The sequence below is a fragment of the Marmota flaviventris genome, chromosome 2 (assembly GCF_047511675.1).
Source record: "Marmota flaviventris isolate mMarFla1 chromosome 2, mMarFla1.hap1, whole genome shotgun sequence".
NCBI classification, from domain to species: Eukaryota; Metazoa; Chordata; class Mammalia; order Rodentia; family Sciuridae; genus Marmota; species Marmota flaviventris.
This window is the reverse complement of record NC_092499.1, coordinates 6689741-6711412: the sequence shown is the minus strand read 5'-3', so window position 1 is coordinate 6711412 and position 21672 is coordinate 6689741. Positions and strand designations below refer to the sequence as shown.

Below are 21672 nucleotides of genomic sequence, written 5' to 3'. Positions count from 1 at the left end.
ACATTTTGTACCGTCATTTAGGATTTCATTACACTCTAGTAAAATTTCTGAACTTCAAGGATAACAAGAAACTCTCTACAGCATCTAGGCAGGAAAATCATATTACTTATATGCAAAATATGCCCCTCACCCATCACAAAATGCCCAGCCTCATGATGTAGGTTGTATGGCAAAGGGGAATTAAGATTGCTAATCAGATGACCTATATTAATCTGTTTTCTGTTGTTGTAACAAAATACTTGAGGTTGGATAATATTTAAAGAAAAGAGGTTTATTTAGAAGTTTTGGAGGCTAAAAGTCCAAACAGCATGGCCTTGTGAGGGCATCATGGTCAGAGAGTACGCAAGAGGGAGAGCTCTCATGGTGAGTCAGGAAGCCAGAGGGCAGGGAGGGGTCAGGGTTGCTCCTTTATAACAACCTTCTCTCAAGGACTAACCAGGGTCCCAAAGGAACCACCGCAGCACCTTCTGAGGACAACCACCTCCACAGCCTCCTTACAAACAGTGACACTAAGAAGTTGCCCTCTACAGGCGGGTACCTAAGGCTCCCTCCCACCCCAACCTGGCCATGCTTCCCCTCACTGGGTGCCCCCCTTTGAGCCACCCCAGCAGGAAGTTGAAGTCATCCCCAGTATGACTGCAGGGTCCCCTTCAAGATGGTGGAACTGCATCTTCTGGAGAGTCTTTTGGAGCTGAGGAGCTCGAGAGAGATGGAGTCAAAAGCAGAACCACAGGCCACCCTCGAGGCGTGGAAGGGGAAATGGGCCAGAACTAACCTGCTTTCCTGCCGCGGGGAACCAGGACACAGCAGGAACTCTAGTTTCTGGAGATGTCTGCACACACAAACGGGGCTTCCCCTGCCCTCCCAAGCTCTGTGTGGGCCGGGTGACACGTATGCAGGGTTTCTTCAGTTCCATGCTGGAACACACTTGGCGGATGTTGTGCAATCGTGTTTCTGGCCTCGAGAAGTCCACACGCTGACGAGCTTCCAGCAAGACAACCCTGATGGGGACAGGTGTGTGGGAGCCCCGAAGCAGACAGAGAATGGAGCCTTGGGCCCAGGGAAGGAGGTGCTGAGTGCCGGGGCAGAGGGACTGATCTGCCTTTGGTCGGGCCGTGGGCTGGGTGTGAGAGGACCTCCCCAGCCATTGAAGGAATGGCTGAAAGGAAACAGGGCATCTCAGGGAACAAGTGTTGGTGACAACCGAATCGGGCAACAGGATCAGTGTCAAGAATAAAAAAAGAGGTACAGCGGCACAGTTGGTCCACGACTCCCCTGACACATCTGTGCGGCCTAAGCGTGCTTTGCTTCAGACTCTGGTGCGAATTAGAAATTCACTGGTGCTAGTTAATAGGAACCAGACACGGTGTCACTGGTGAATGATCTACAGCACAGTTTCTTTTGATTATTTGTGGTTTTGATCTGGCAAATGCTAAGCAATGGGTCCATGGGTGTCTTAGTCTGTTTTCTGCTCCTCTAACAAAATGCCTCAAGAAAATTTATCAAGAAAAGGTATGTCTCACAGTTCCAGAGGCTGGGAAGTGCAAGAGCATGTACTGGCATCCAGTGAGGGCCTGTTTGTGCCATGACATAATATGGGGAAGAACGCAGAGCAAGGAAGCCCAAGAGACAGAAAAGCAGGCCAAACTCACCCATTTATCAGGATCGCACTCCCCAGAAAACTAACCCACTCCCAGATAACTACCCACTCTTCTGTTACCAGGCTAAATGCATTCAGGAGGGCAGAGCCTCATGACCTAGTCACCTTCTTAAAGTCCCACCTCTTAACAAGTTACAAGCAGTTGAATTTCCACATGTGCTTTGAGGGTACCCTGAGATCATAGCAGTGCGGCTGGCTCCTCAGCAATGGTCCCAGGCTGGAAAAGACACAGGGAGGTTGTCCAGGGACTGCAAGTTCACAAGCTACATGTTCATCTGAGTGACCTCTTGGAGCTTCAGTTTCACCTTCTGGACAAGGAGGTTAGATGGGACACCCTTGAAGGACTTTTAGCCCTACTAACTCTCTGTGACTCTGAGACTGATCTGAGCCTGGCAGATGGCAGGCACCATCTCTCCTGCCTCCCCACGTGGAAGAAATCTAGTCCACGTGGGAACCACGAGTAGCCAGCCTGGCCAGGTGTCTGGCACCCAGGCACATCAGACTCTACCCAGGAATCTTTTCCAAATCCAGGGACTGGTGGCCTCCAGAAGTTAATCATTTGGAAACCACATGCTTCAAAAATGTTAACGTTTCATAAGTGTTTTCTTTTTATCAGAAGAACGGGAAACATGAATTCATCTTCTCTCAGGGAATAAAGACTTTATTCAGTAAATGTGGAACACGGGGAGTAGACTGGTTTTAAACAATGTATTGTTAAGGAAAAGGCGAAAGAGAAGCAAGAGCCGGTACTGCAGAAGGGTGGGAAAACCATTCTCAGATGTCCTCTGGCGTTGGTCCCTCAACTGATCCTCAGCAATACCTGCAAGATGGGTGTTAGGAGTCCTGCCTGCCAGAGGAGAAATGAAGGCTCAGAGGGTTTGAGCCACAGGATTACAGTGTGGAGCCCCTGCCTCTCCAAGCATCCTGGGGCAAAGCTCAACATGGATTCATGGGGAAGCAAGGCACAGGATGGGCTGTGTGTGGCCCCCATCGGCCTCCCCCAGCCCTGCTCGCAGTTCATGAAGCCCTTTGTTGCACAAACATTTCAGGAAAAGACTTCTCTCAGAGCCAGACACAACTAATTTCATGCATTTGCTGAGTGATGTTGGCCCACGCTTCCCTTTTCAGTGGTCCCTCCCCTTTACAGTAGTCTGCAGGGAAGGTTGACAGAGGAGGTATGACCCTCACTTTGGTCCCAGTGTTTCATGGCAAATCTGCCATTGACATTTCCCCACAAATGCTCTTCGAAGCCACAGACTCCAGGACAGCATGGAAAATGCATGATCTGGAGGTCAGAGGGGGCCTCATGTTGAAAGAACATCAGTAAGACAAACTGGAAACAAAGAGGTCTGTATCTGGGGTCTTTACACAGGACTTTGAGATGCACCAACCAGAGGTAACCCTGCTCCTCCAGACCACACCTGGGATATCTCCAGATGACCCAAGGCTTGTCTATTTTAGCAACTTTTAGGATGCTACAAGATTATTCTATAACAAAGAGATCAATCCTGACCCTGGAAAGAGAGGAACAAATGAGGTCAGCAGGGCTACAACCTCAGGGTATGCTAACAGGACTGTAGAAGATCAAGGCCCCTTTCAAGTTTGATGACTCTGGGTTCAAACAAATATGGGAAGGGAAGTGGAGCTGGGACAAACCATTGCTAAGGAAATACCATGACCTGTGCACAGGAGGGAGGAGCCTAACTGGAGCCTGTGAGATGACGTTCAATTCCAGCCAACTAGAATGGACTGGGCACTGGGACTTTGGGTCAGAAAAATGCTGGTGTGAGAAGGGCTTCACCATTCCCTGTATCTTGAGCAAAACCCATAAGTCATACAGCTTCTTCTCTATCTGGACCAGGAATAAAACAGTGACCCTTCACTGTCCTAGTATATGCCACCCACTACCAGACACTATATATGCTCTTGTGTAGAAAACACACATGCACATGCACACTCACATATGTACATGGCAATGTTCAAAAAGCACAGCCAGCTGTGTCTACTTACTTGAAGGTGGCGAGTGAGACCCAAAAGGGTTTGAGGTCTTGAGCCAGTAATGAAGAAGGATCACTACCCTTTAGGAAGGATGGGGATTTAAAACCCAGAGAAAAACCTGGACGACCCAAGTGATGCTGTGTGTTGTGAAATGTGAATTTTTTCACAGGTTGTGGTTTTGGGGTGCTAGGTGGGGGCTCTTGTTGAGCGGGGTGAAGTCCTTCAGATGTTCATATGTCCCAAAGGTGAATCGGCCAGGTCCTGCCTGGGATCCATTTTACGAGTGAGTCATCTGTTGGTGACCTTGGCGCCCCTTGGATCTGGGGTGCCCCGAGTGCTAGCAGGCGAGGTGCATTGCAGGGCAAGAATAGTGGCCCCGCCCCCCCCCTTCACTGTACTCTGAGAATGAGCTCCACGTGCTGCTGGCGTCCCGCCCTCCCTGGCCCCGCCCTGGCCACGCCCCTCACTGCTCTTGGAAGCCCCGCCCTCCGCGGCCCCGTCCACTGGCTTTGCGGCCACGCCCCTGGCGGCCCGAGGCTCCGCCCTCTCAGAGGCGCGGACGGTGGAACCCCGCGCCTTTTGTGTGGAGCTCCGGTGCTGCGCGCGCTCATCCACCTCCGCCGACGCACGCGTGCGCACCCTCCTCAGCGGGCGGAGGGCGTACCTTCCCGCGCGCGCCCCCCGTCCGGGCTCGAGGCTGACTCGCTCGCGCGCTCCCCGGGGGCCGCCGCCCCGAGTTGTGATCGAGCACGCGCGCTCCCGCCGGTCAGACCCCGCTGCTCGCCCCCTCCCCACCCCGTCGGCGGCGGCACGCGCACGCGCACGCGCCGGCCGGGCACGCGCGCCCGCCAAGATGGCAGGGGCCGGGGCCCAGCTGTCAGTCGCCACCGCCGCCGCAGCCCTTCTCCGCAGCTAGCGGCCCGGACGCCCGCCCGAGAAGATGCGCCCCCGCCGCCCGCCGCAGCCCAGCCACTCGCGGAGCCGCCGCGCCCGGGGCCGGCTCCCCCGCTAGCCCCGCGCCCCGCGCCCGCCGCCGCGCCGGGTCGCCCGGCCCCGCGCCCGCCCGGCAGCGACAATGAGGTGAGTCGGCGCCCGGGTCCCCAGGCGGGCGCGGCGGGGCCGGGAGGACCGGGGCGGCGGGGCGGCCTGCGTCCCCGACGAGCTCCAGCCTCCGCGTGCCGGCCCCTCTGCCGCGCCTCCCCGGCTCCCTGCTCCCCGCACGCCCCGCGGCGCAGCGGCCCCTGCGCAGGTCGCCCCCGCCGGCGCCCGAGGGTGTCCGGCCCAGAGGGGCCCCCGCCGGCGCCCGGCGCTGCGCCCTCGCCCCTCCGAGGCCAGCGCCTCCCTGCTCTGTGGGGTGATCCCATCTTGTGTTTTTCTGTGCAGTTTTAGCGTCTAAACGTAGATTGCATAAAAGCTGTGGTGCCTGTACTTCCATCTTGGCTGTTCTGTGAACTTTATATAAATGAAGTGATACAGTGTGGATTCTTTTGTGTCTGGCTTCTTTCATTCACGGTTTTTTTGAGATTCATCCGTTCTGTGTAGCCGTGTTTATCCCTCTTCTTCTCCCCAGTATTCCAGGGTGTGAACGTACCGCAATTCATCTGCCTGTTAGTAGACATTCTGTTTGTTTCTAGCTTTTGGCTATTAATAATGCTGTCACGAACACGCCTGTGTGCCTCCTGCTGCATCCGTTTCTCTCGAGTAGAATTTTTAGGTCAAGAGAGGCACCTATCTTCAGCCTTAATGGATAACATCAAGTTTCCAAAGCAATTAGACCAGTTTATACTCCCACCAGCAAGGACTGGAGAGTTCTTCTTGCTCCTTATCTTTGTCAACACTTGATATTGTCAGCCTTAATTTTAGCCATTCTGCTGACTGTGAAGTGGTCTGTTTTGCTTTTCATAGCAGCTTCCTGATGACCAATCAGACTGATCATCTTTTCATGATTTTTGGTATCTTAGGTAAGCACATACTTGCCCAGTTTCCTTTGGGATGTATAGTCTTTTTCTTCCTAATTTGTAGGGTTTCTATTCCAAAATCAACAAGACATTTCCTATAACATCTTCTAGAAACCTTACTGTTTGGCCTTTCACATTATGATGTGTCGTCCACCTGGAATTGATTTTTGTGTAACATATGCAAAGGCTAATTTCATTTTTATTCAGCACTGTTTATTTAAAAAATCATCTTTTTTTCCATCATTCTGGGTGTCACCTTTGTCATCTTCAGTCTTCCCTTTGAGGACTTTTATTTCTGTCTGAAGAATATAGTTATGGTTTGGATGTGAGGTGTCCCCCAAAACTCATGTGTGAAACAATGCAAGGAGGAGAAATGGTTGGGTTGTGAGTCTTTACCCAGTCAGTGATCTATCCCTGATAGGCATTAACTGAGTGGTAGCTGAAGTGGTGGGCGTGGCTGGAGGAGCTGGGCATTGGGTCCTGTGTTTTGGCTTTGGGTATATTTTGTATCTGGCTAGTGCAGTGTCTCTCTCTGTTTCCTGACCATCGTGTGAGCGGCTTCCCTCAGCCACACTCTTCCACCGTGATGCCCTGCCTCACCTGGAGCCCCGAGGAATGGAGCCAGTTTCTATGACTAAGACCTCGGAAACTGTGAGCCCTCAAGCTCTTCCTCCTTTACAGTTGTTCTCTTTTAGTTGCAGTAGCAAAAAAGCTGACTAAAACAAATATTATTTAGTATGCTATTTATTGCTGATGACAAATTCTTAGGGTTTGAAAATATCTTAGCCTTTTTTTCTTTTTTGTAAATACTGTTATTGAGATAAAATTCATGTACCATAAATGTATCCATTTTAAGTCTACAGTTCATTGGTTTTTAGCATATTCACAGACCTCTGTAAGGAGATTACCACAGTCTAATTTTAGAACATTTTCCTTCATTTTGCAGGGTCATTTCATTAGTTACAGAATTCATGGTTGGCTGTTGTAGCTTTTTAAAGCCATTTCCTTATCTCTCTCATGGAATGATGGACTGTTTCTGTTGAGAAGTCTTTTGTCAGTCTGATGTTCCTCTGAAAGTAGTTCTGTTTTTCTCTAGATGTTTTTAAAATGTTCTCCTTGTCTTTGTGTTTCAAATTTTGTCCTATGCTATCTCATCTATGGGTGTTTTTGAATTTATAATTGGGCTTCTTAGGTCTTCTTGAATCTGTGGCTTCATATCTTTCATTAGTTTCAGAAGTCATCAGCCATTAGTACTATATTTTCTTCTTCCCCATTTTATCTTCTGGAGCTAAAATTATATATGTTAGACTATTTCATATATCTTCTTTGTCTCTTAATCATTCTGTGTTTTCTGTGTTTGTCTCTTGTTCTTCATTCTGAATATTTCCTCACTTCCCTTCTGCTATATATAATCTATTATTAGACCTATCCATTGAATTTTTAATTTCAGTTATTATGAATTTTTAATTTCAGTTATTTTGTATTTTCATTTTAAGATTTCCATTTATTTTATTTTTATAGTTCCTAGTGTTCTGCCCAGATTATCTTGACTTTTATCACTTTGAGCATAATATGCAGAATCATCTTAACTCTATGGTGATTATGGCAGTTTCTGTGAGTCATTTCCAGGGTCTGTTTCTATTGATTTTCATCCACACTGTCTTATGTGCATAGTGTTTATTCTTAAATTAGTGCTGGCTCTTGTATTTGCAAAATTATTTGTAGAAATAATTTTAAGCATAAAATGTTCTCTCCCAGAGGTCATTCACACTTGCTTTTGTCAGGCATCTGAGGGCGTTTATGATGTGCCCACTTCAGTGCAGCTTCAGGGTCTGGGATGATCCCAAGATGAGCTTCATTCCCTGTGAGGACAAGTGTGTTCTGTTCACTTTCCCCCCTAGCTTCCCCTCTTCATGAGCAGCACCAAAGGGTAGCCTTCCCTTCAGAACTCACCGATACCTGGACGGTACCCTCTGGCCCCATCTGCGTCCCCCCAGGCCTCCCAACAGGTATTTGTCATCTTTTGACCTCAGATGTTCCCAGTTCACTTTAGCTAGAGGATTTTTCTGATTTACTTAGTCCACAGTTGCTGAACATAAAAGTCCCTAGTTTTTTCACTTTTGGGGGCAGTGTGACTCCACATTCAGAGATTTATGCTGCTAGGTTGTGGAAGCTTGTGGAGAAAAACAAGACCTACTTTATTGTGGGAGGTCTTCTAAGTAGATGTGGAGAGGCACCCGGCATATTCCTGTAAATCTTCCTAACTACATTGTCTTTGTCAGCTTGTGAAATGCTCTTGGAATCAGAATGGTTTTAAGAATAAATCTTTGGCTTCTCTTGATATATAATTAAATGGAAAAAAGAGCAGCTTGGCTCAGGTAACCGTAAAGCCAAGGATTTGTGTCTGGGGGTGGACAGGTGCTCTCTTCTTTCCATGCTCATTTTTCCTGTTTTGATTTTCTTGTTTATTTGATAAGAATCACCCTTTATCCGGTCCTCTTGAATAGAACAGTTGATATTCTTGGCTAACAATAGCATACTAGTGTTCCCAGATCTCTTCTTTTTTGATCAGATAAAAAGCATGCATGTAGAAATGAAAGTTCTTAAATGATTTTTCCAGAATGAGTCATCTAGTTAATCTTTTTCCTTATTTTTTTAAGTCATTCATCTTTTACACAGGTATTCAAAAACACTAAGTTGGTTCTTTGTTGAGACTGCTAATAGACAAACGTCCGTCCATATATATTTACTTATACCTTAAGTACTTGGCTCTTGGAAATGGCAAAGAGTCCAGGAGATTTGTTTTATCTCTGATATCAGCTGATCTGATCTAGTCTAAAAGTGTAATCAACATAGCGGAGACAGGGCAGGAGCACCCACCAGTAGTAGCAACTTGAGCGTGGAATTTTGAGGCCATCCTGGGTAACACAGTGAGACCCTGTCTCAAAACAAAACAAAACAGAAAACCACTTCATCTGAAAAGATTTGTGAGGCTTCAGAAGGTGTGAGGATTTCTTCCAAACACCAGCTGAGTGTTCTCTAGCTTAATTCAGTTCTGATACTGTCCACATCAGAGCCCATAGGTTCAGGGCTCAGTCCCCAAGACTGCCTTTTACAAACAGTCCCCATACCTCTAAGATTTACAGGAAGGCACCTGCTCAGAAGACCTCCCACCCATACGCAACGCGGCATATTCCTGCTCTGTACGTTGGTCACTTATCTGTTGGGAACGTCCTGTGAACATTTTCTCAATGTGCCTTTTATCTTTTAAAGATTTAGTATGTAGAAGATTAAAAGTTTCATGCCATCAAGTTGTTTTCTTTGTGGGTTTTTCATCACTTCTTAAATTGAGGATGACATTCTTCTAGATGTTTGCTCATCAAATTTTTAGAATGTTTTATATATAAATTTTAAAAAATTCGTTCTTCACATTGTCTGGGATATGAGGTGAAAACTGAAACTACATTTTTCTTCAGAACTGCTGGTCATATCATTGATTACCTCAGTATTATATGGCAGACACAATAGCAGTGCTTTCTAGGTTGGCTGGCCGTGTAGAACACCTGCCCGAATCCGAAGGTGCATGATCCCAGCTGGTGATAACTGGATAAGTGAGGATCCCTTTGATCCTCAGAAAGCTCACTTGTCCCCCACCAGGGCCAGCCACATTTGAGGCAATGCCAGTGGCTATTGGCAGGTCTGGTTCTGTGCCAGGAACTTGTTCATCTGGGCCAAGGGCACTTTATCAGCCTTGGAGGTGCTCAGAAGGCAGTGTGACTGCAGAGAGTGTGTGTGTGTCTTTGTGCTCTTCTTTCTGCCTACTTGTAGGTCAGTGGCATTTATATTACTTTGTGGACAATGATTTTAATCTGAGCAACATCATTTCTTTATAAAAGTCATGCCACTGGGACTGTGACTCGGTGGTAGAGCACTTGCCTAGCATGTGCAAACCCCTGCATTTATCAAATAAACAAGAAAATCACCTCATATCCTAGCACTGGGAGGAAAAAGTCAGAGCCTTAAAGAATAATGGTACTTTGAATTTTGTTGGTGGTTTTGTTTGGATTTCATTTATAAATTTGTTTTGCTTAAGGCATTTAAATTTAATTTTATAATTATTGCAGATAAGCTACATAAGTACAAATTAAATCACTTATTTCATTAAGGATTTTTTCCCCTTAAAGGGAGTCTATACACTCTCCAAGTTGAAGAAAACCTTGCAGCCAACTCTAGTGTGATGAAGACTCAGTTGTTAACCATGTGGAAAGTGCTGTGAAGAGTGATGGTAACTCAGCAGAGTGCTTCCAGCTGACCATGTGGGGGTGCCGGGGTGCCCTTCTCAAACACCTGGAAGTTTTCCTCCTCATAGCCTAAGAGGAGAAAGTCTCCATGGGAGTAATTTTCTGGTGGTAATTTTGTCTTACCTTTTTAAAAGACAGCAACCCCCCACCCGAAAATGTAATGTATGTTGTGTGGAGACTTTGAAATAAGAAAGGTATAAAGAAGACAATAAGGGGCTGGGGCTGGGGCTCAGTGGTGGAGTGCTTGCCCGGCATGTATGAGGCACTGAGATCGATCTTCAGCAGCACATAAAAATAAATAAATAAAATAAAGGTATTATGTCCATCTAAAACTAAAACAAATATTTTTTAAAAAAGAAGACAATAAAAACCAGCTCTGACTCTGCTGTTTACAGAGAACCACATCAAACGTGGGGTAACTACTTTACCTTTTTCATGTGTAAGCATAACAGTTTTACAAAATTGATAGTCTGTTGTATTATTTGTGTCAGTCACTTTACATTCAACCTACATGCATTTCCCCTTTAAAAATACTCTTAGGGAGCATTTTAAATAACTGTCACCTATCAGATGGAATTTATTTACCAGTACCCCAGTTTAAAGGCAGGATGCTTTTAGTGTTTCATCATTGTAAGTACCACTGTGGTAAGCATCGGTGTGCAGCTCTGATTATTTCCTTAAGAAAAATTAGCAAATTATATTACTGGAACAAAGGATGTAAACCTTCTGAAGACTGTACATATAACCAGAATATTAATTTTAAAGGAAGAGAAAGAGACAAAGTTAATGAAAGGAAGTTTAATCCTGGAGGTTTAACTTGGAGGTTCTCCTGCAAAAAAAAAAAAAAAAAAAGGAAAGGGGTCAGAAGGGAGAAGTAAGCAGCAGGAGGGGTGGGAAAGGACTCTGTACTTAGGATGGAACGTGGTGTAGTTCCTCATGTGTGCCAGTGGAGGGAGCCCTCTCCCGGCTCCTTGGCCGCTGTCATTGGTGAGGATGGACCATCTTTAGGACTGGGAGACGTCTGCTCTGCTGTTTGCAGTTGATGTAGGCAGGCAAGTGAACTTTTTTTTTTTTTACATTTTGGAGTTTCCCCCCTGTATTCTAAGCAGCCTGTGTTTTAGAGTCAGGCACCTGGATTCTTTAAGCTACTTGTCCCAGCTGACTGGTGATTTTGAGCAAACTACTTAACCATTGTGATCCTGCATTTTTCTGAAGTATAAGTGAGGACAATCCCACTTCCTTTCCAAGATCTTGTAAGATGAAATGAGAATCTATGAGAAGTTCAATTAAGGTCACTTACCACACTGCCACCTCGATTTGTTCTATCTGTAAGATAAACCTCAGAAAATCTAGGGAAATTCTGATTTCAAAGATTCTGCCTTTTTATCAGATCCCTGCATAACTTATCTCTGTAAGTGATAATTTTTGGTTTAGAAGCCACACTTGATATTGGTGCTTCAATTTCTAAAAAATATTAGGGGGCTGGGAGTATGGCTCAGTGGCAGAGTGTTTGCCTAGCACATGTGAGGCTCTGAGTTCAGTCATCAGCCCTAGAAAGGAAAGAAGGAAAAGAGGGAGAGGGAACAGGAGAGGGAAGAAGGAAAGACCTTCAGGGACATTCTCTATAATAGTCACAAAATAGAACTATTCTATCTTTCTTCAAGAACCATTCTATCTTTGAAATAACGATAAAACAGGAGGCATGTTATTTTGGGTTAGAGAAGATAGTTGTACCGGAAAGCTTAGATTAAGAAATAGTTACTGCAGTTGAGTTCATTTAGCTGTGAAATTCATGGAAGCTGTGGCCAAAAGAGAAACACGAGCCAGCGTGTGCCTCTCATTATGGAGTAAGGGAGGGACATGCTTTCTTGTGACTGTAAACACAGGTTTTCTGAGGATCTTGGAAGACAGTGGTCATGGTGTTCAGCCTCCTGCATGCCCTGGGCCTCTTCTTCAAGAGGTTCTGGCACCCTCAACTATTCTGGGTCCTGCCTTTATTCTGCAGCTGCTGGTGAGCTGTGTTCTTGCTCTGGCCTCCTCTTCCCTCACAGAATGGTCACAAGCAATGATCTGAGGACCTGAATCACACGGCTGGTCGTCCCGCCGCTCCCTTTCCTTCTTCACCTTGCTGGCTTCTAAGCCTTCAAATCTTAGTTTAAACATCTCTTCCTCAGGGAAGCAGTCCTTGGCCAGGGTTCCTCTAGGTTTTATTTACTGGTTTTAACAATATAATTTGGTCAGTGTTGTTCCCAGTCCTCTGGGTTTTCAGTCCCCGTCCATCTAAAGGCTCAGATGCTTCTTTGCTGGCTGGAAAGCCATGCCCTCGGGGCTCTCACTCCCACCTGTGCCTAGACACCGCTGCTGCACTCAGAATATTGCCACTGGGCCTCTCCTTCCTCGTCATGGCAACATTGAAAGGGGGGCTACTTTTTTAAATTAGGCCTAAACGAGAGCATGTGCAGTGCTGGGCAGAGGCTGGCAGGAAGTAGGAGAGCCCCCGCCTCCCACACATAGTTCTCTCATCACATTTTCTATTAATGTGACACATCATTATGAATAGAAGTCCATAGTTTAGTCAAGTGTCCTTAGTTTTTAACCTGATGTCCTTTTTCTGTCATTGGGAGTGAAAGGAAAGTGACCACAACACTCGGAGCAACCAAGAGATCTTTATTGCAGCAGTGCAACAAAGAGAAAAGAAGGAAGGAAAGAGAGAGAGAGAGAGAAAAGAGAAGAGATGAACAGGGAGAGAGCAAGAGCAAGAGACAGACAGAGAGCACGGGCAAGAAAGATAAAGAGTAAGAGAGACAGCGAGAGAGAGCAAGAGAGAGGGAGCGAGAGAGAGAAAGAGGGAGCAAGAGAGAGAGAGAGAGCAAGAGAGAGGGGGGCCTGGCAGGAGGGAGTTTTTATAGCCCAAATCTAATGGGGCCTCTGGGTCTGCAAGCTGCCTTGTTGGCCCAAGGCGGGGTTAAGTGTTCAGCCTTGAGCGGGACTTGACACAAACAGGTGATAAAGGACCAGATAGAGGGGGGCTTTGAGTACGTGGGCTATCTTGCAGCCAACATCTGTTCAGCCTGCCCTGCAGACAACACAGTTCAGCCTGCTCTGCACCCAACAGGGAGCACCAAATATCTTTGATTGTCTATCTCTTCAAGCTCCTCCTGACAGTTTCCCTATTTTTGGCGACTGTTTGGGAGGAGCTGTGTTGTAATGTAGGATGTCCCTTTGTTGAACTTTGGTGTTTTCCCGTGATTAGACTGGGGTGCTAAGTTTGGGGGCGGAAGACCACAGGAGTCAAGTACCCTTGGCATCCATTGCACTGAGGGTTCCTGCTGTCCACTTGATGAGACAGACCTCCGTCGCCTGGCGGAAGCAGCGCTTGCCAAGTTTCTTCGCTGTTCAGCTCTTCTCCCCTTCACTGTACTCCCTCATACTGTACTCCACACTGTACTCCCTCAGGAACGTCACTATACCCAGCTCAGCGGGTAAGGAGCAGGCAGTTAGATCATCCCTGTGAATGTGTGTGAAATGCTAATATCGGGTAGTTAATGTATATTGGAAAAAGTCACCACATCAAGTCCAGGTGCTTGTGTTAGTCTGCTGTTCATTGCTGTGACCGCATACCTAACAGACACATAGGAAACTAGGAAAGATTTATTTTGGCTCATGGTTTCAGAGGTTTCAGCCCATGAGGTTTCATGGTTTCGGCCAACTCCATTGCTCTGGGCCTGAAGCAAGGCAGAGCATCATGGCAGAAGGGCGTGCCAGGGGGAAGCTGCTCACCTGTAGGATGCAGAGAGGACAGCGTGCAGTCAAGGAAGGGGCCAGGGACAAGATATACCTTTGAGGGAATGTCCCAAGTGACCTGCTTCCTCCAGCTAGGTCCCATCACCTCCCAAAAATGTCATCCAGATATGAATCCCTCATGGATTAACCACTGATGAGGCCACAGCCTCATGATCCAGTTGTTTCCAAAGCCCCACTCTGAGCCCTGCTGCGTGGAGGACCAGGCCTTCAGTACATGTTCCTGTGGGGGACATTCTAGTGCAAACCGTAACAGACTGTATCTGCGTCCCAGAAAGCTGTGCCTGGACCAAGGCTCATAGGAGAGGAATTGTGGGGGGAAGTGTTAACTTGCAAGAGGCATTGGATTCAATTCTCAGCATCACATATAAATAAATGAACAAAATAAAGGCCCATTTAAAAAAAATTAAGGAATCTCTTTTAAAAAGAAGAAGCAGGAATAAGGGACTGTGGTTGTGGCTCAGTGGCAGAGCACTTGCGTAGCACATATGAGGAACCAGGTTCAATCCTTGGCAACACGTAAAAAATAAATTAATTGAATAAAGGTATAAAAAATACAATAACATTTGGAAGAAAAAGCAGGAATAAGGGAAAGGGAGAGGAGTGGGGACAAGAGGCCAGTTCTAGCATTTATTATGGATTAGGTCAGCCCTGTAAGCCTGTAGGTCCTTACATTCAGGGAGAAAGGAGAAGCAAATGTACATTAATTTCTGTCCCCATGTCAAGGGTGACCCTCTGGGCATTAGCTATACCAAGAGGGCTCCCATGGTGACTCACTGGGGTGGCAGCAGAGAGCCCAGGAGTGGGTTTTTATATGTGCTTGCTTATTATTGTTAATAAAGGAAAAGTAAATTTAACTACGTATTTCTCCCAGTCCTTTCATTCATTTCTTCTCAATCTTCAATCATAGCCAGAAAGTTTTCCACTCCTGAGTTGAAGTCAGCCATGTTTTTTTTAGTGCTTTTATTATTATGTTTTCCAACATTAAAATCTCTGATCTGTTTGGAATTTGAATGGTTTGACAGATAGATCAAATCTTCATGTTATTTTGGGTATTTCAATACCACTGGTTTAAAAAGTCCATTTTTCCCAGTGTTTCAAGATGGCTTTCTTTTGTCATATATGATTGATTAGATCTGTTTCTGGATTTCCTATACTGTTGCATTGATCTGTATTCATGTATTCATGTGCTAATGCCTCACTTAATTAAAGACATTTTCTGATTTGTTTTATTATTTGGTGGGGTTAGAATTCTTTCATTGCTTTAGCAAGTTGATTTTAAAGAAAAAGATTAAATAAATCATAGCTCTCATGTTAAACAGACCTGACAAAAATCATGAATGAACCAGAGTCCAGGAAATGGTGCTTTAACTCAGGGGAACAGGGTGGAATGGTGTGCGATTCAGGCATCTGTGCCCCAGGGGAGAATTCTCATCTATGAAATGAAACATGCACCTTTCGAATGTGAATCTACAAGGAGGCTTGAGTGAGGCCAGACATCACTCCCAGGCAGTGTGGCTTTTCGGGATGAGATTGGTGACAGAGTCAAGGCCACCCCACCCTCAGTTGTGTACAAACACAAGCATTAATGAAACCACAACTTTGGAGATTTTTAACCTGTTAAAAAGTACGTATTAAGGAAGCCATGGAGAGACAGATTTGGAAATGGAAGAGTCCCAGATTGTTCAGCCCACGTGGGCATCAGAAACACTTGAAAAGCACCCCGCCTCCGGGCAGAAGCCCTGTCTCAGGTGTTTACTTAACTTGGACTCCTGTGTTGGTTTAAATCTTCAGATACTTAGATGTGCAGCCAGAGTGGAGAACTACTGACCTGTTCCTGAGGTCAGACCACAGCTGGTTTATTCAGCCCCAGAGTCCCAGTACCTATTGGTATACCTGTAATGTAGTAGGTACTCAATAAATACATATTGAATAATGCAAGCACCCCCTTGGGTTTCAACTGCAGAGGTCAGCTGTATGGGGCTCACAGGCAAATAGGGTGATGGGGAGATGATGTATGGACTTCTTGCCTCTCAGTTCTGGTTCATTCCTCCTGTCCTTTACTCCTAATTTCTTCTGTAGTTGTAGGCAGAAGGGGACAGGAACACTTGCATCCTCAACTTATGTGTTGACATACACATAGGAAACTAGGAAAGATTTATTTTGGCTCATGGTTTCAGCCCATGGTCGGGCTTTTCCAATTTTATGACCAGTACCCAAGCTCCTACTCAGTACTGAGTACATCTGGAAATGAGTACTCAGTACTGAGTACATCTTAGATGTTTAGAGAAATGATTGGACTGTGTTCAATTTCAGCCCGTGTTCTGTGTCAGCCCACCTCTATGTGAGGGATGGAGTGGAATAGGACAGAAGGAAACAAAAGAACAGGAAGCTATGTTACCTGCTCTTTTCCTGGTTCTGAGCCTAGGAGATCACACATTTTTTTTATATATGTATATATATATATTTTTTAGTTGTTGATAGACCTTTTATTTTTTTACATGTGGTGCTGAGAATTGAACCTAGTACCTCACTCATTCCAGGCAAGTGTGCTGAGCCCCAGCCCCAGCCCCAAGTTCACACATTTTATGTGTCTTTTCCTTTTTAACGTATGCCCCCCCCCCCAGTTCCAGCAGTAAAGTGTGTTACATTTTAGAATACTTGATGACATTTACATTAATGCTTTATTTTAAATAGGATTTTTATGGATTTCTGCGGTCGACAGTGACAGTGATTCTGAATCTCTATTTCTCCGAACCTCTATTGCTTCATAGCCTTGTTTTGGGGTAGTTCCCTGGAAAAACTTCCAAAGTGTGGACCAGATAGGAAAAGCTTGGGTGAGATTAGGAATGATTTATGTAAGAATGTGCCCTCTGGTTGGTTTTAAACAAGATCATGCTAAGCTGTGTGGTTTGAGGATCTTCTTCTGGCAGTGGTTTATCAGGTGTTGGAACCAGTCCTACTAACAGCAAGAAATGGTGAAAATTTAGAAAATAAAATCAGCTTGCGTAGGACCAAGAGGAGAGGATGGCAGCGCTACAGGTCAAGGAGGCACTTGGCACCATTTTCCCCTTGAAGCAGTTTTGTCATTGCTGAAATTGTCCCTGAGAGGAGGGTTAGAGCTCTAGGCAGATTCACAGGACTGGGCACTCAGCCTGCCAGGAGGAGGGGCCTAATACGTGCCCCCAGGTTTCTCCTAAGGGCTCCACTCAGGGATAAGGCTGAACCAGAAGTAGACTCCCTTGCAGGGACTCGGTGCTGCCTTGAATCATCTAAATTTCGGGCTGCATTAAGGTGAACCACGGTTGTTGGGGTTCCTAACTCTCAAAAGCAGAAGTCAACCCTCAAGTTATTTACGGTGTTCATATACTGTGATTGGTACCTAATAAAAACTATCAGATACGTGAGAAAAAGCAGGAGAAAAAATGGACAATGGGAGCAGACATCACGAAGCCCCAGACTTGGACTTTGGAAGAGTGACGAGTTGTGTGTCCAGGGAGATGAGTTGGTTGCCCCCTCAGCTTAGGCCTCAGGGGAGAGTATGTGGCTTGTCTCTGTGGCTGTGTGAGCAGATTGCCTGCCTCTAAGGTTGCCTGCCTCTCTCCTGCAGTGTGTTTCCAGGGTGAAGTGCTGAGAGCCATAGCCAGTCTGAATGACACATGGCATTTTTGCCAGAACGAGTGGTTGAGAGGTGACAGCAGCAAGCCATTGAGATGATGATGGTTATGTTAAGCTGTGTATTCAATTGTATATTAGACCCCTGCTGTCTGCCTCAGGCGCCAGCTACTTTGGAGTTCTCCCTGGGATTCCTGGGGAGTTCGAATTGGTTGGGGAAGTGCCAGAGGAGGGATTTTTTGAACTGATTGGGGAAGTGCTGGAGGAGGGATTTTCCGGTTGGTGTGTGGTGTGTCCCAGGAGAAGGCCACATGCGTGGTGTTCGCGGGAGTTCGGAAATAAAGTTTGTTCCTGCTTGAGTGGCTCATGATTTGTGCCCAGCCAGACTGCGGCATTTGGTGGCCCGTGCGGGGGAACGCCTGAAGCTCAGAGGGAGAACAGCAGCCGATTTGGATTCCAGAGAGACTAACCAAAGCTATTTCTACAGACCAAAAAGAAGATGATTTGACTGAAATCCATAACAGCTGATATCCTTACATCTGCAACAGTGGTTCTCCCATACCTGGAGGCTAATGAATAATGAACACCATCAAAGCCTATTTCAAATGTAAAAAAACCTTGGGGCTTGCTTGTTATGCAAGTTACAGGAAAAAGGATGGGATATCCAAATAAGAGTCAAACCCAGGTGGTAACCAGGATGCTTTTTTCAATATCTATTTTATTATTGCCTTTTCCCACATCATGAAGTTCTATTTTATTTTTTGAGCTCATACAGACCTAGGTTAATGTTTTTCTGATCAGTTTTATTTTTTGACTGTGGAGTTTTTAAACATTGCAATGGAGATTTCACTTGTGTAAAGCTACAAGGCCTTTACTATTGTCTTATGTGTTGTATGTTATGTGTGCACACTTGTGTTTTGTGTTGTATGTCTGTATGTGCATATGTCCATATATCATATATGAGGAGCGCTCATGAAAAAATGGATCCAAATATTTTTATTATTCACGTGATTTAAATGGTATAATTTAAATTGGATAAACAGCTGTTGAGGATTGTTTTAATATGTGAACAAATAAGGAGGTTAACAGATCTGTTTACTTTCACCTTTCCTTTTCATTATATCTAATTCTATTCAGGATACTAAATCGTTTAGAAAATTGCTTTCTTTTAGTGCCTGCTGGAATGTTACATAATTTTTTTTTTAGCCATCATTGCCAGAATTCCTATCTTCATCCCAGTACTGGTGAAGACAAAGATAAAACCAAACTACAGCTTCTTCGATAGCTATCACAACAAACTGTATAAACTGATGCATCAATGAATAATGTAACTCAACAAGTGATGCTCAATCAAGGAGTCGATTTACTTTTGGAGGAAATGAACATATTAATAGATTCCTCTGCTTTGAACTGTTTACAGAACTTGCCTGGACTATGTATCACTTGTATGCATTGTGAACTATCTGTTGGTGCAGCAAATTGTGGTAGTGCTGGTGTATCTTTGCAGATGGTGTCATCAGTGGTACAATTTTTCCAAAAAGAGCCGTCATTTGGCTTGGTGTCGTGGCATTTTGCATCCTCCTCCCTTCTGCTAGTGATGGTATAAAATTTTGGGGCCAACAGAGGTGAGGCAAAGAACCTCACCCCCCCACTGGCACCAAGGCCAAATTTGGGGGCCAACAGAGGTGAGGCAAAGAACCTCACCCCCCACTGGTGCAAAGGCCAAATTTGGGGGCCAAAAGAGGTGAGGCAAAGAACCTCACCCCCCCACTGGTGCAAAGGCCAAATTTGGGGGCCAACAGAGGTGAGGCAAAGAACCTCACGCCCCCACTGGTGCAAAGGCCTATCCACAAGTATGGCTGTATGCTGAACCAGTAGTCAATGACGGGTATGATCCAATTGCAGTGGTACCAACCTAAGACAGGAGGCTGACACCTTGAGGTCAGCTCATCCGATGACAGGTAAGGACCATATGTAGAATTGGACAACCTAAGACAGGCACGGTCCCTTAACCACATGCTTGGTGTTTATAAGTAAACAGAAGGGGGGAGATGTTGAGAGCCATAGCCAAGTCTGAATGACATTTTTGCCAGAAGGGAGTGGTTGTGAGGTGACCCAGCAAGCCATTGAGATGATGATGGTTATGTTAAACTGTGTATTCAATTGTATATTAGACACCTGCTGTCCGCCTCAGGCGCCAGCTACTTTGGAGTTCTCACGGGGATTCCTGGGGAGTTCGCATTGGTTGGGGAAGTGCCGGAGGAGGGATTTTCCGGTTGGTGTGTGGTGTGTCCCAGGAGAAGGCCGCGTGAGTGGCGTTCATGGGAGTTCGGAAATACAGCTTGTTCCTGCTTGAGTGGCTCGGATTTGTGCCCAGCCAGACTGCGGCAGTGTCTTTGCTTAATCCTGTATTGTATAGTTTCCAGCTTAGGACGGGAACTTGGGGTGGTGATCACAGTTCTTTGCAACTTAGAGCCAGGGGAGCCTTGGATGCCAGTACTTTGACCTTGTGCTTCTCATGTTGAAGAGAAGTGTATGTAGTGATTGGTTTAGGCAGTCTAAACACGTGTATCTCATTTTAATTTTTTTTTCAAAAATATATATTTTTATAACTTTATTTATTTATTTTATGTGGTGCTGAGGATTGAACCCAGTGCCTCACCCATGCTAGGCAAGTGCTGTACCACTGAGCCAATCCCCAGTCCCATGTGTATCTTATTTTACACAATAAAAGTGATGTTAAATATTTAGCATAAGCATAATTTCAGTAAATGCAACTAGTTTTTAAATGACTAAAAAATTTAAATTTACTACAGGAAATGAGAGTAATTTCTTAAGTATAGAGTATTTTATATCATAAACACATGGCTCTTCCTTGCTTATCTGCTCTCAGGTATCATGTTTGGTTAGATTTTTGCTTGACAGGTACATGTTGAGCATCTGCTCTGTGCAAGATGTGGGTGTGGGACAGGCTGCGGAGACCCATGAAGACTTATGGAGTGTAGCTGGCCCTTGGTATCTGTGGGTTCCTCATCTGCAGATTCAACTAACCGTGGATCAGAAATATTTTTGGGAAAAAGGTTATATTGGAGCTGACATGTATCACGTAGCTAGGCCTTTGATGATTGGTGAACCCACGTCATTGCAACCATTTTTCCTACATGTGCAGAGTTTTTTCTTGTCATTAGTCCTTAAACAATACAGTGTAACAACTGTGTACACAGCATTGACATTGTGTTAGGTGTTGCAAGTCATCTAGAGGTGATTTAAAGTATGCAGGGCAGTATGTATAGGTTATATGCAAATATATATGCCATTTTATACTAGGGACTTCAGCATTCTTGGATTTTCATATCCTTTGGTGGGGTGGGGATTCCAGAACCAGTCTCCCTCAGATACCAAGAGATGACTATAGAGCTGAGAAGGGGAACACAGGGTGTATGAGACGAAAGTGCCAGAAAGAGATTGTAAACAGTGCGATTTTCATTGTTTTATTTTATCTTTCACATTTGAGATGAGCCAGGGAATTGTCAGGATTTGGGCTGACCTGGGGTCTGGTCTTCTGTTCTTGTTCTTCCCCTTTGTACCTCTTTGAACTGACTTGTTCTTTCTTTCAGTTGGCTTTTCAGATACTTGAAGGTGTTTTCAGAAGTCTTGCCTTTCTTTGGGTAAACATCCTTGGGTCTTCTAGCCACTCAGGACCTATCTCAAATTAGTGGCCCTTCTGAGGGCCTTCCTTTCTCTGATCTCCAACCTGCTGAGGTCCATCAGCAGTTTAGATTCTGTTTGTCTTGAACACATGAAATTGTTGGGACTGGCACACAGATGAAACCTTGTGTACAAAATGGGAATACCTCACACTTTGGGGCTTACGTGCCCATAGATCAAAATCGAATGTGTCAGCTGGGCACAGTAGTACATGCTACGAATCCCAGAGACTCAGGAGGCTGAGGCAGGAGGATCACAAGTTTCAGGCCAGCCTTGGCTAATTAGACCTCATCTAAAAAGGGCTGGGGATGTAGCTCAAGGGTAACATAGTGTAACAACTGTGGGTAGAAGCCCCTGAGTTTAATCCCCAGTACCAGAAAAAAAAAATTATCAAATGTCTCCACTGGCTCAGCTCCCTTGTACCAGCTGAGATTTCTAACTGAGCAGCTTCAAGGTCCTGTTTATAAACATTTTCTTTCCTGGGAAGAAGAAAATTGCTCCCCTCAATTTGTGTCACTAAGCAAAATAGACTGTAAGCAACAGACTGATCAGATAAAGAGACCCAAATAGAGGAACAGCACTGGAAAGGAACCAGCTGGTCCCTCCGTAGGAGCAGAGTGATGTGCTTCAG

General features: G+C 45.5%; 1 protein-coding gene across 3 annotated transcripts in view; it reads left to right on the top strand.

The window, feature by feature from the left end:
• The first annotated feature begins 4649 nt into the window (after nucleotides 1-4649).
• Nucleotides 4650-21672, top strand: part of Evl (Enah/Vasp-like) — a 143694-nt gene continuing 126671 nt past the window's right edge. Inside the window, exon 1 of one of the 3 annotated variants that reach the window (XM_027946713.2) lies at nucleotides 4650-4738. In XM_027946713.2, the coding sequence (XP_027802514.2) occupies nucleotides 4734-4738 (5 nt within the window). In that variant the 5' untranslated portion in view covers nucleotides 4650-4733. Of the gene's footprint in view, nucleotides 4739-6170; nucleotides 6268-21672 lie in introns of those variants that run through there. The other 2 variants (XM_027946714.2, XM_071607546.1) reach the window with 2 other exon arrangements.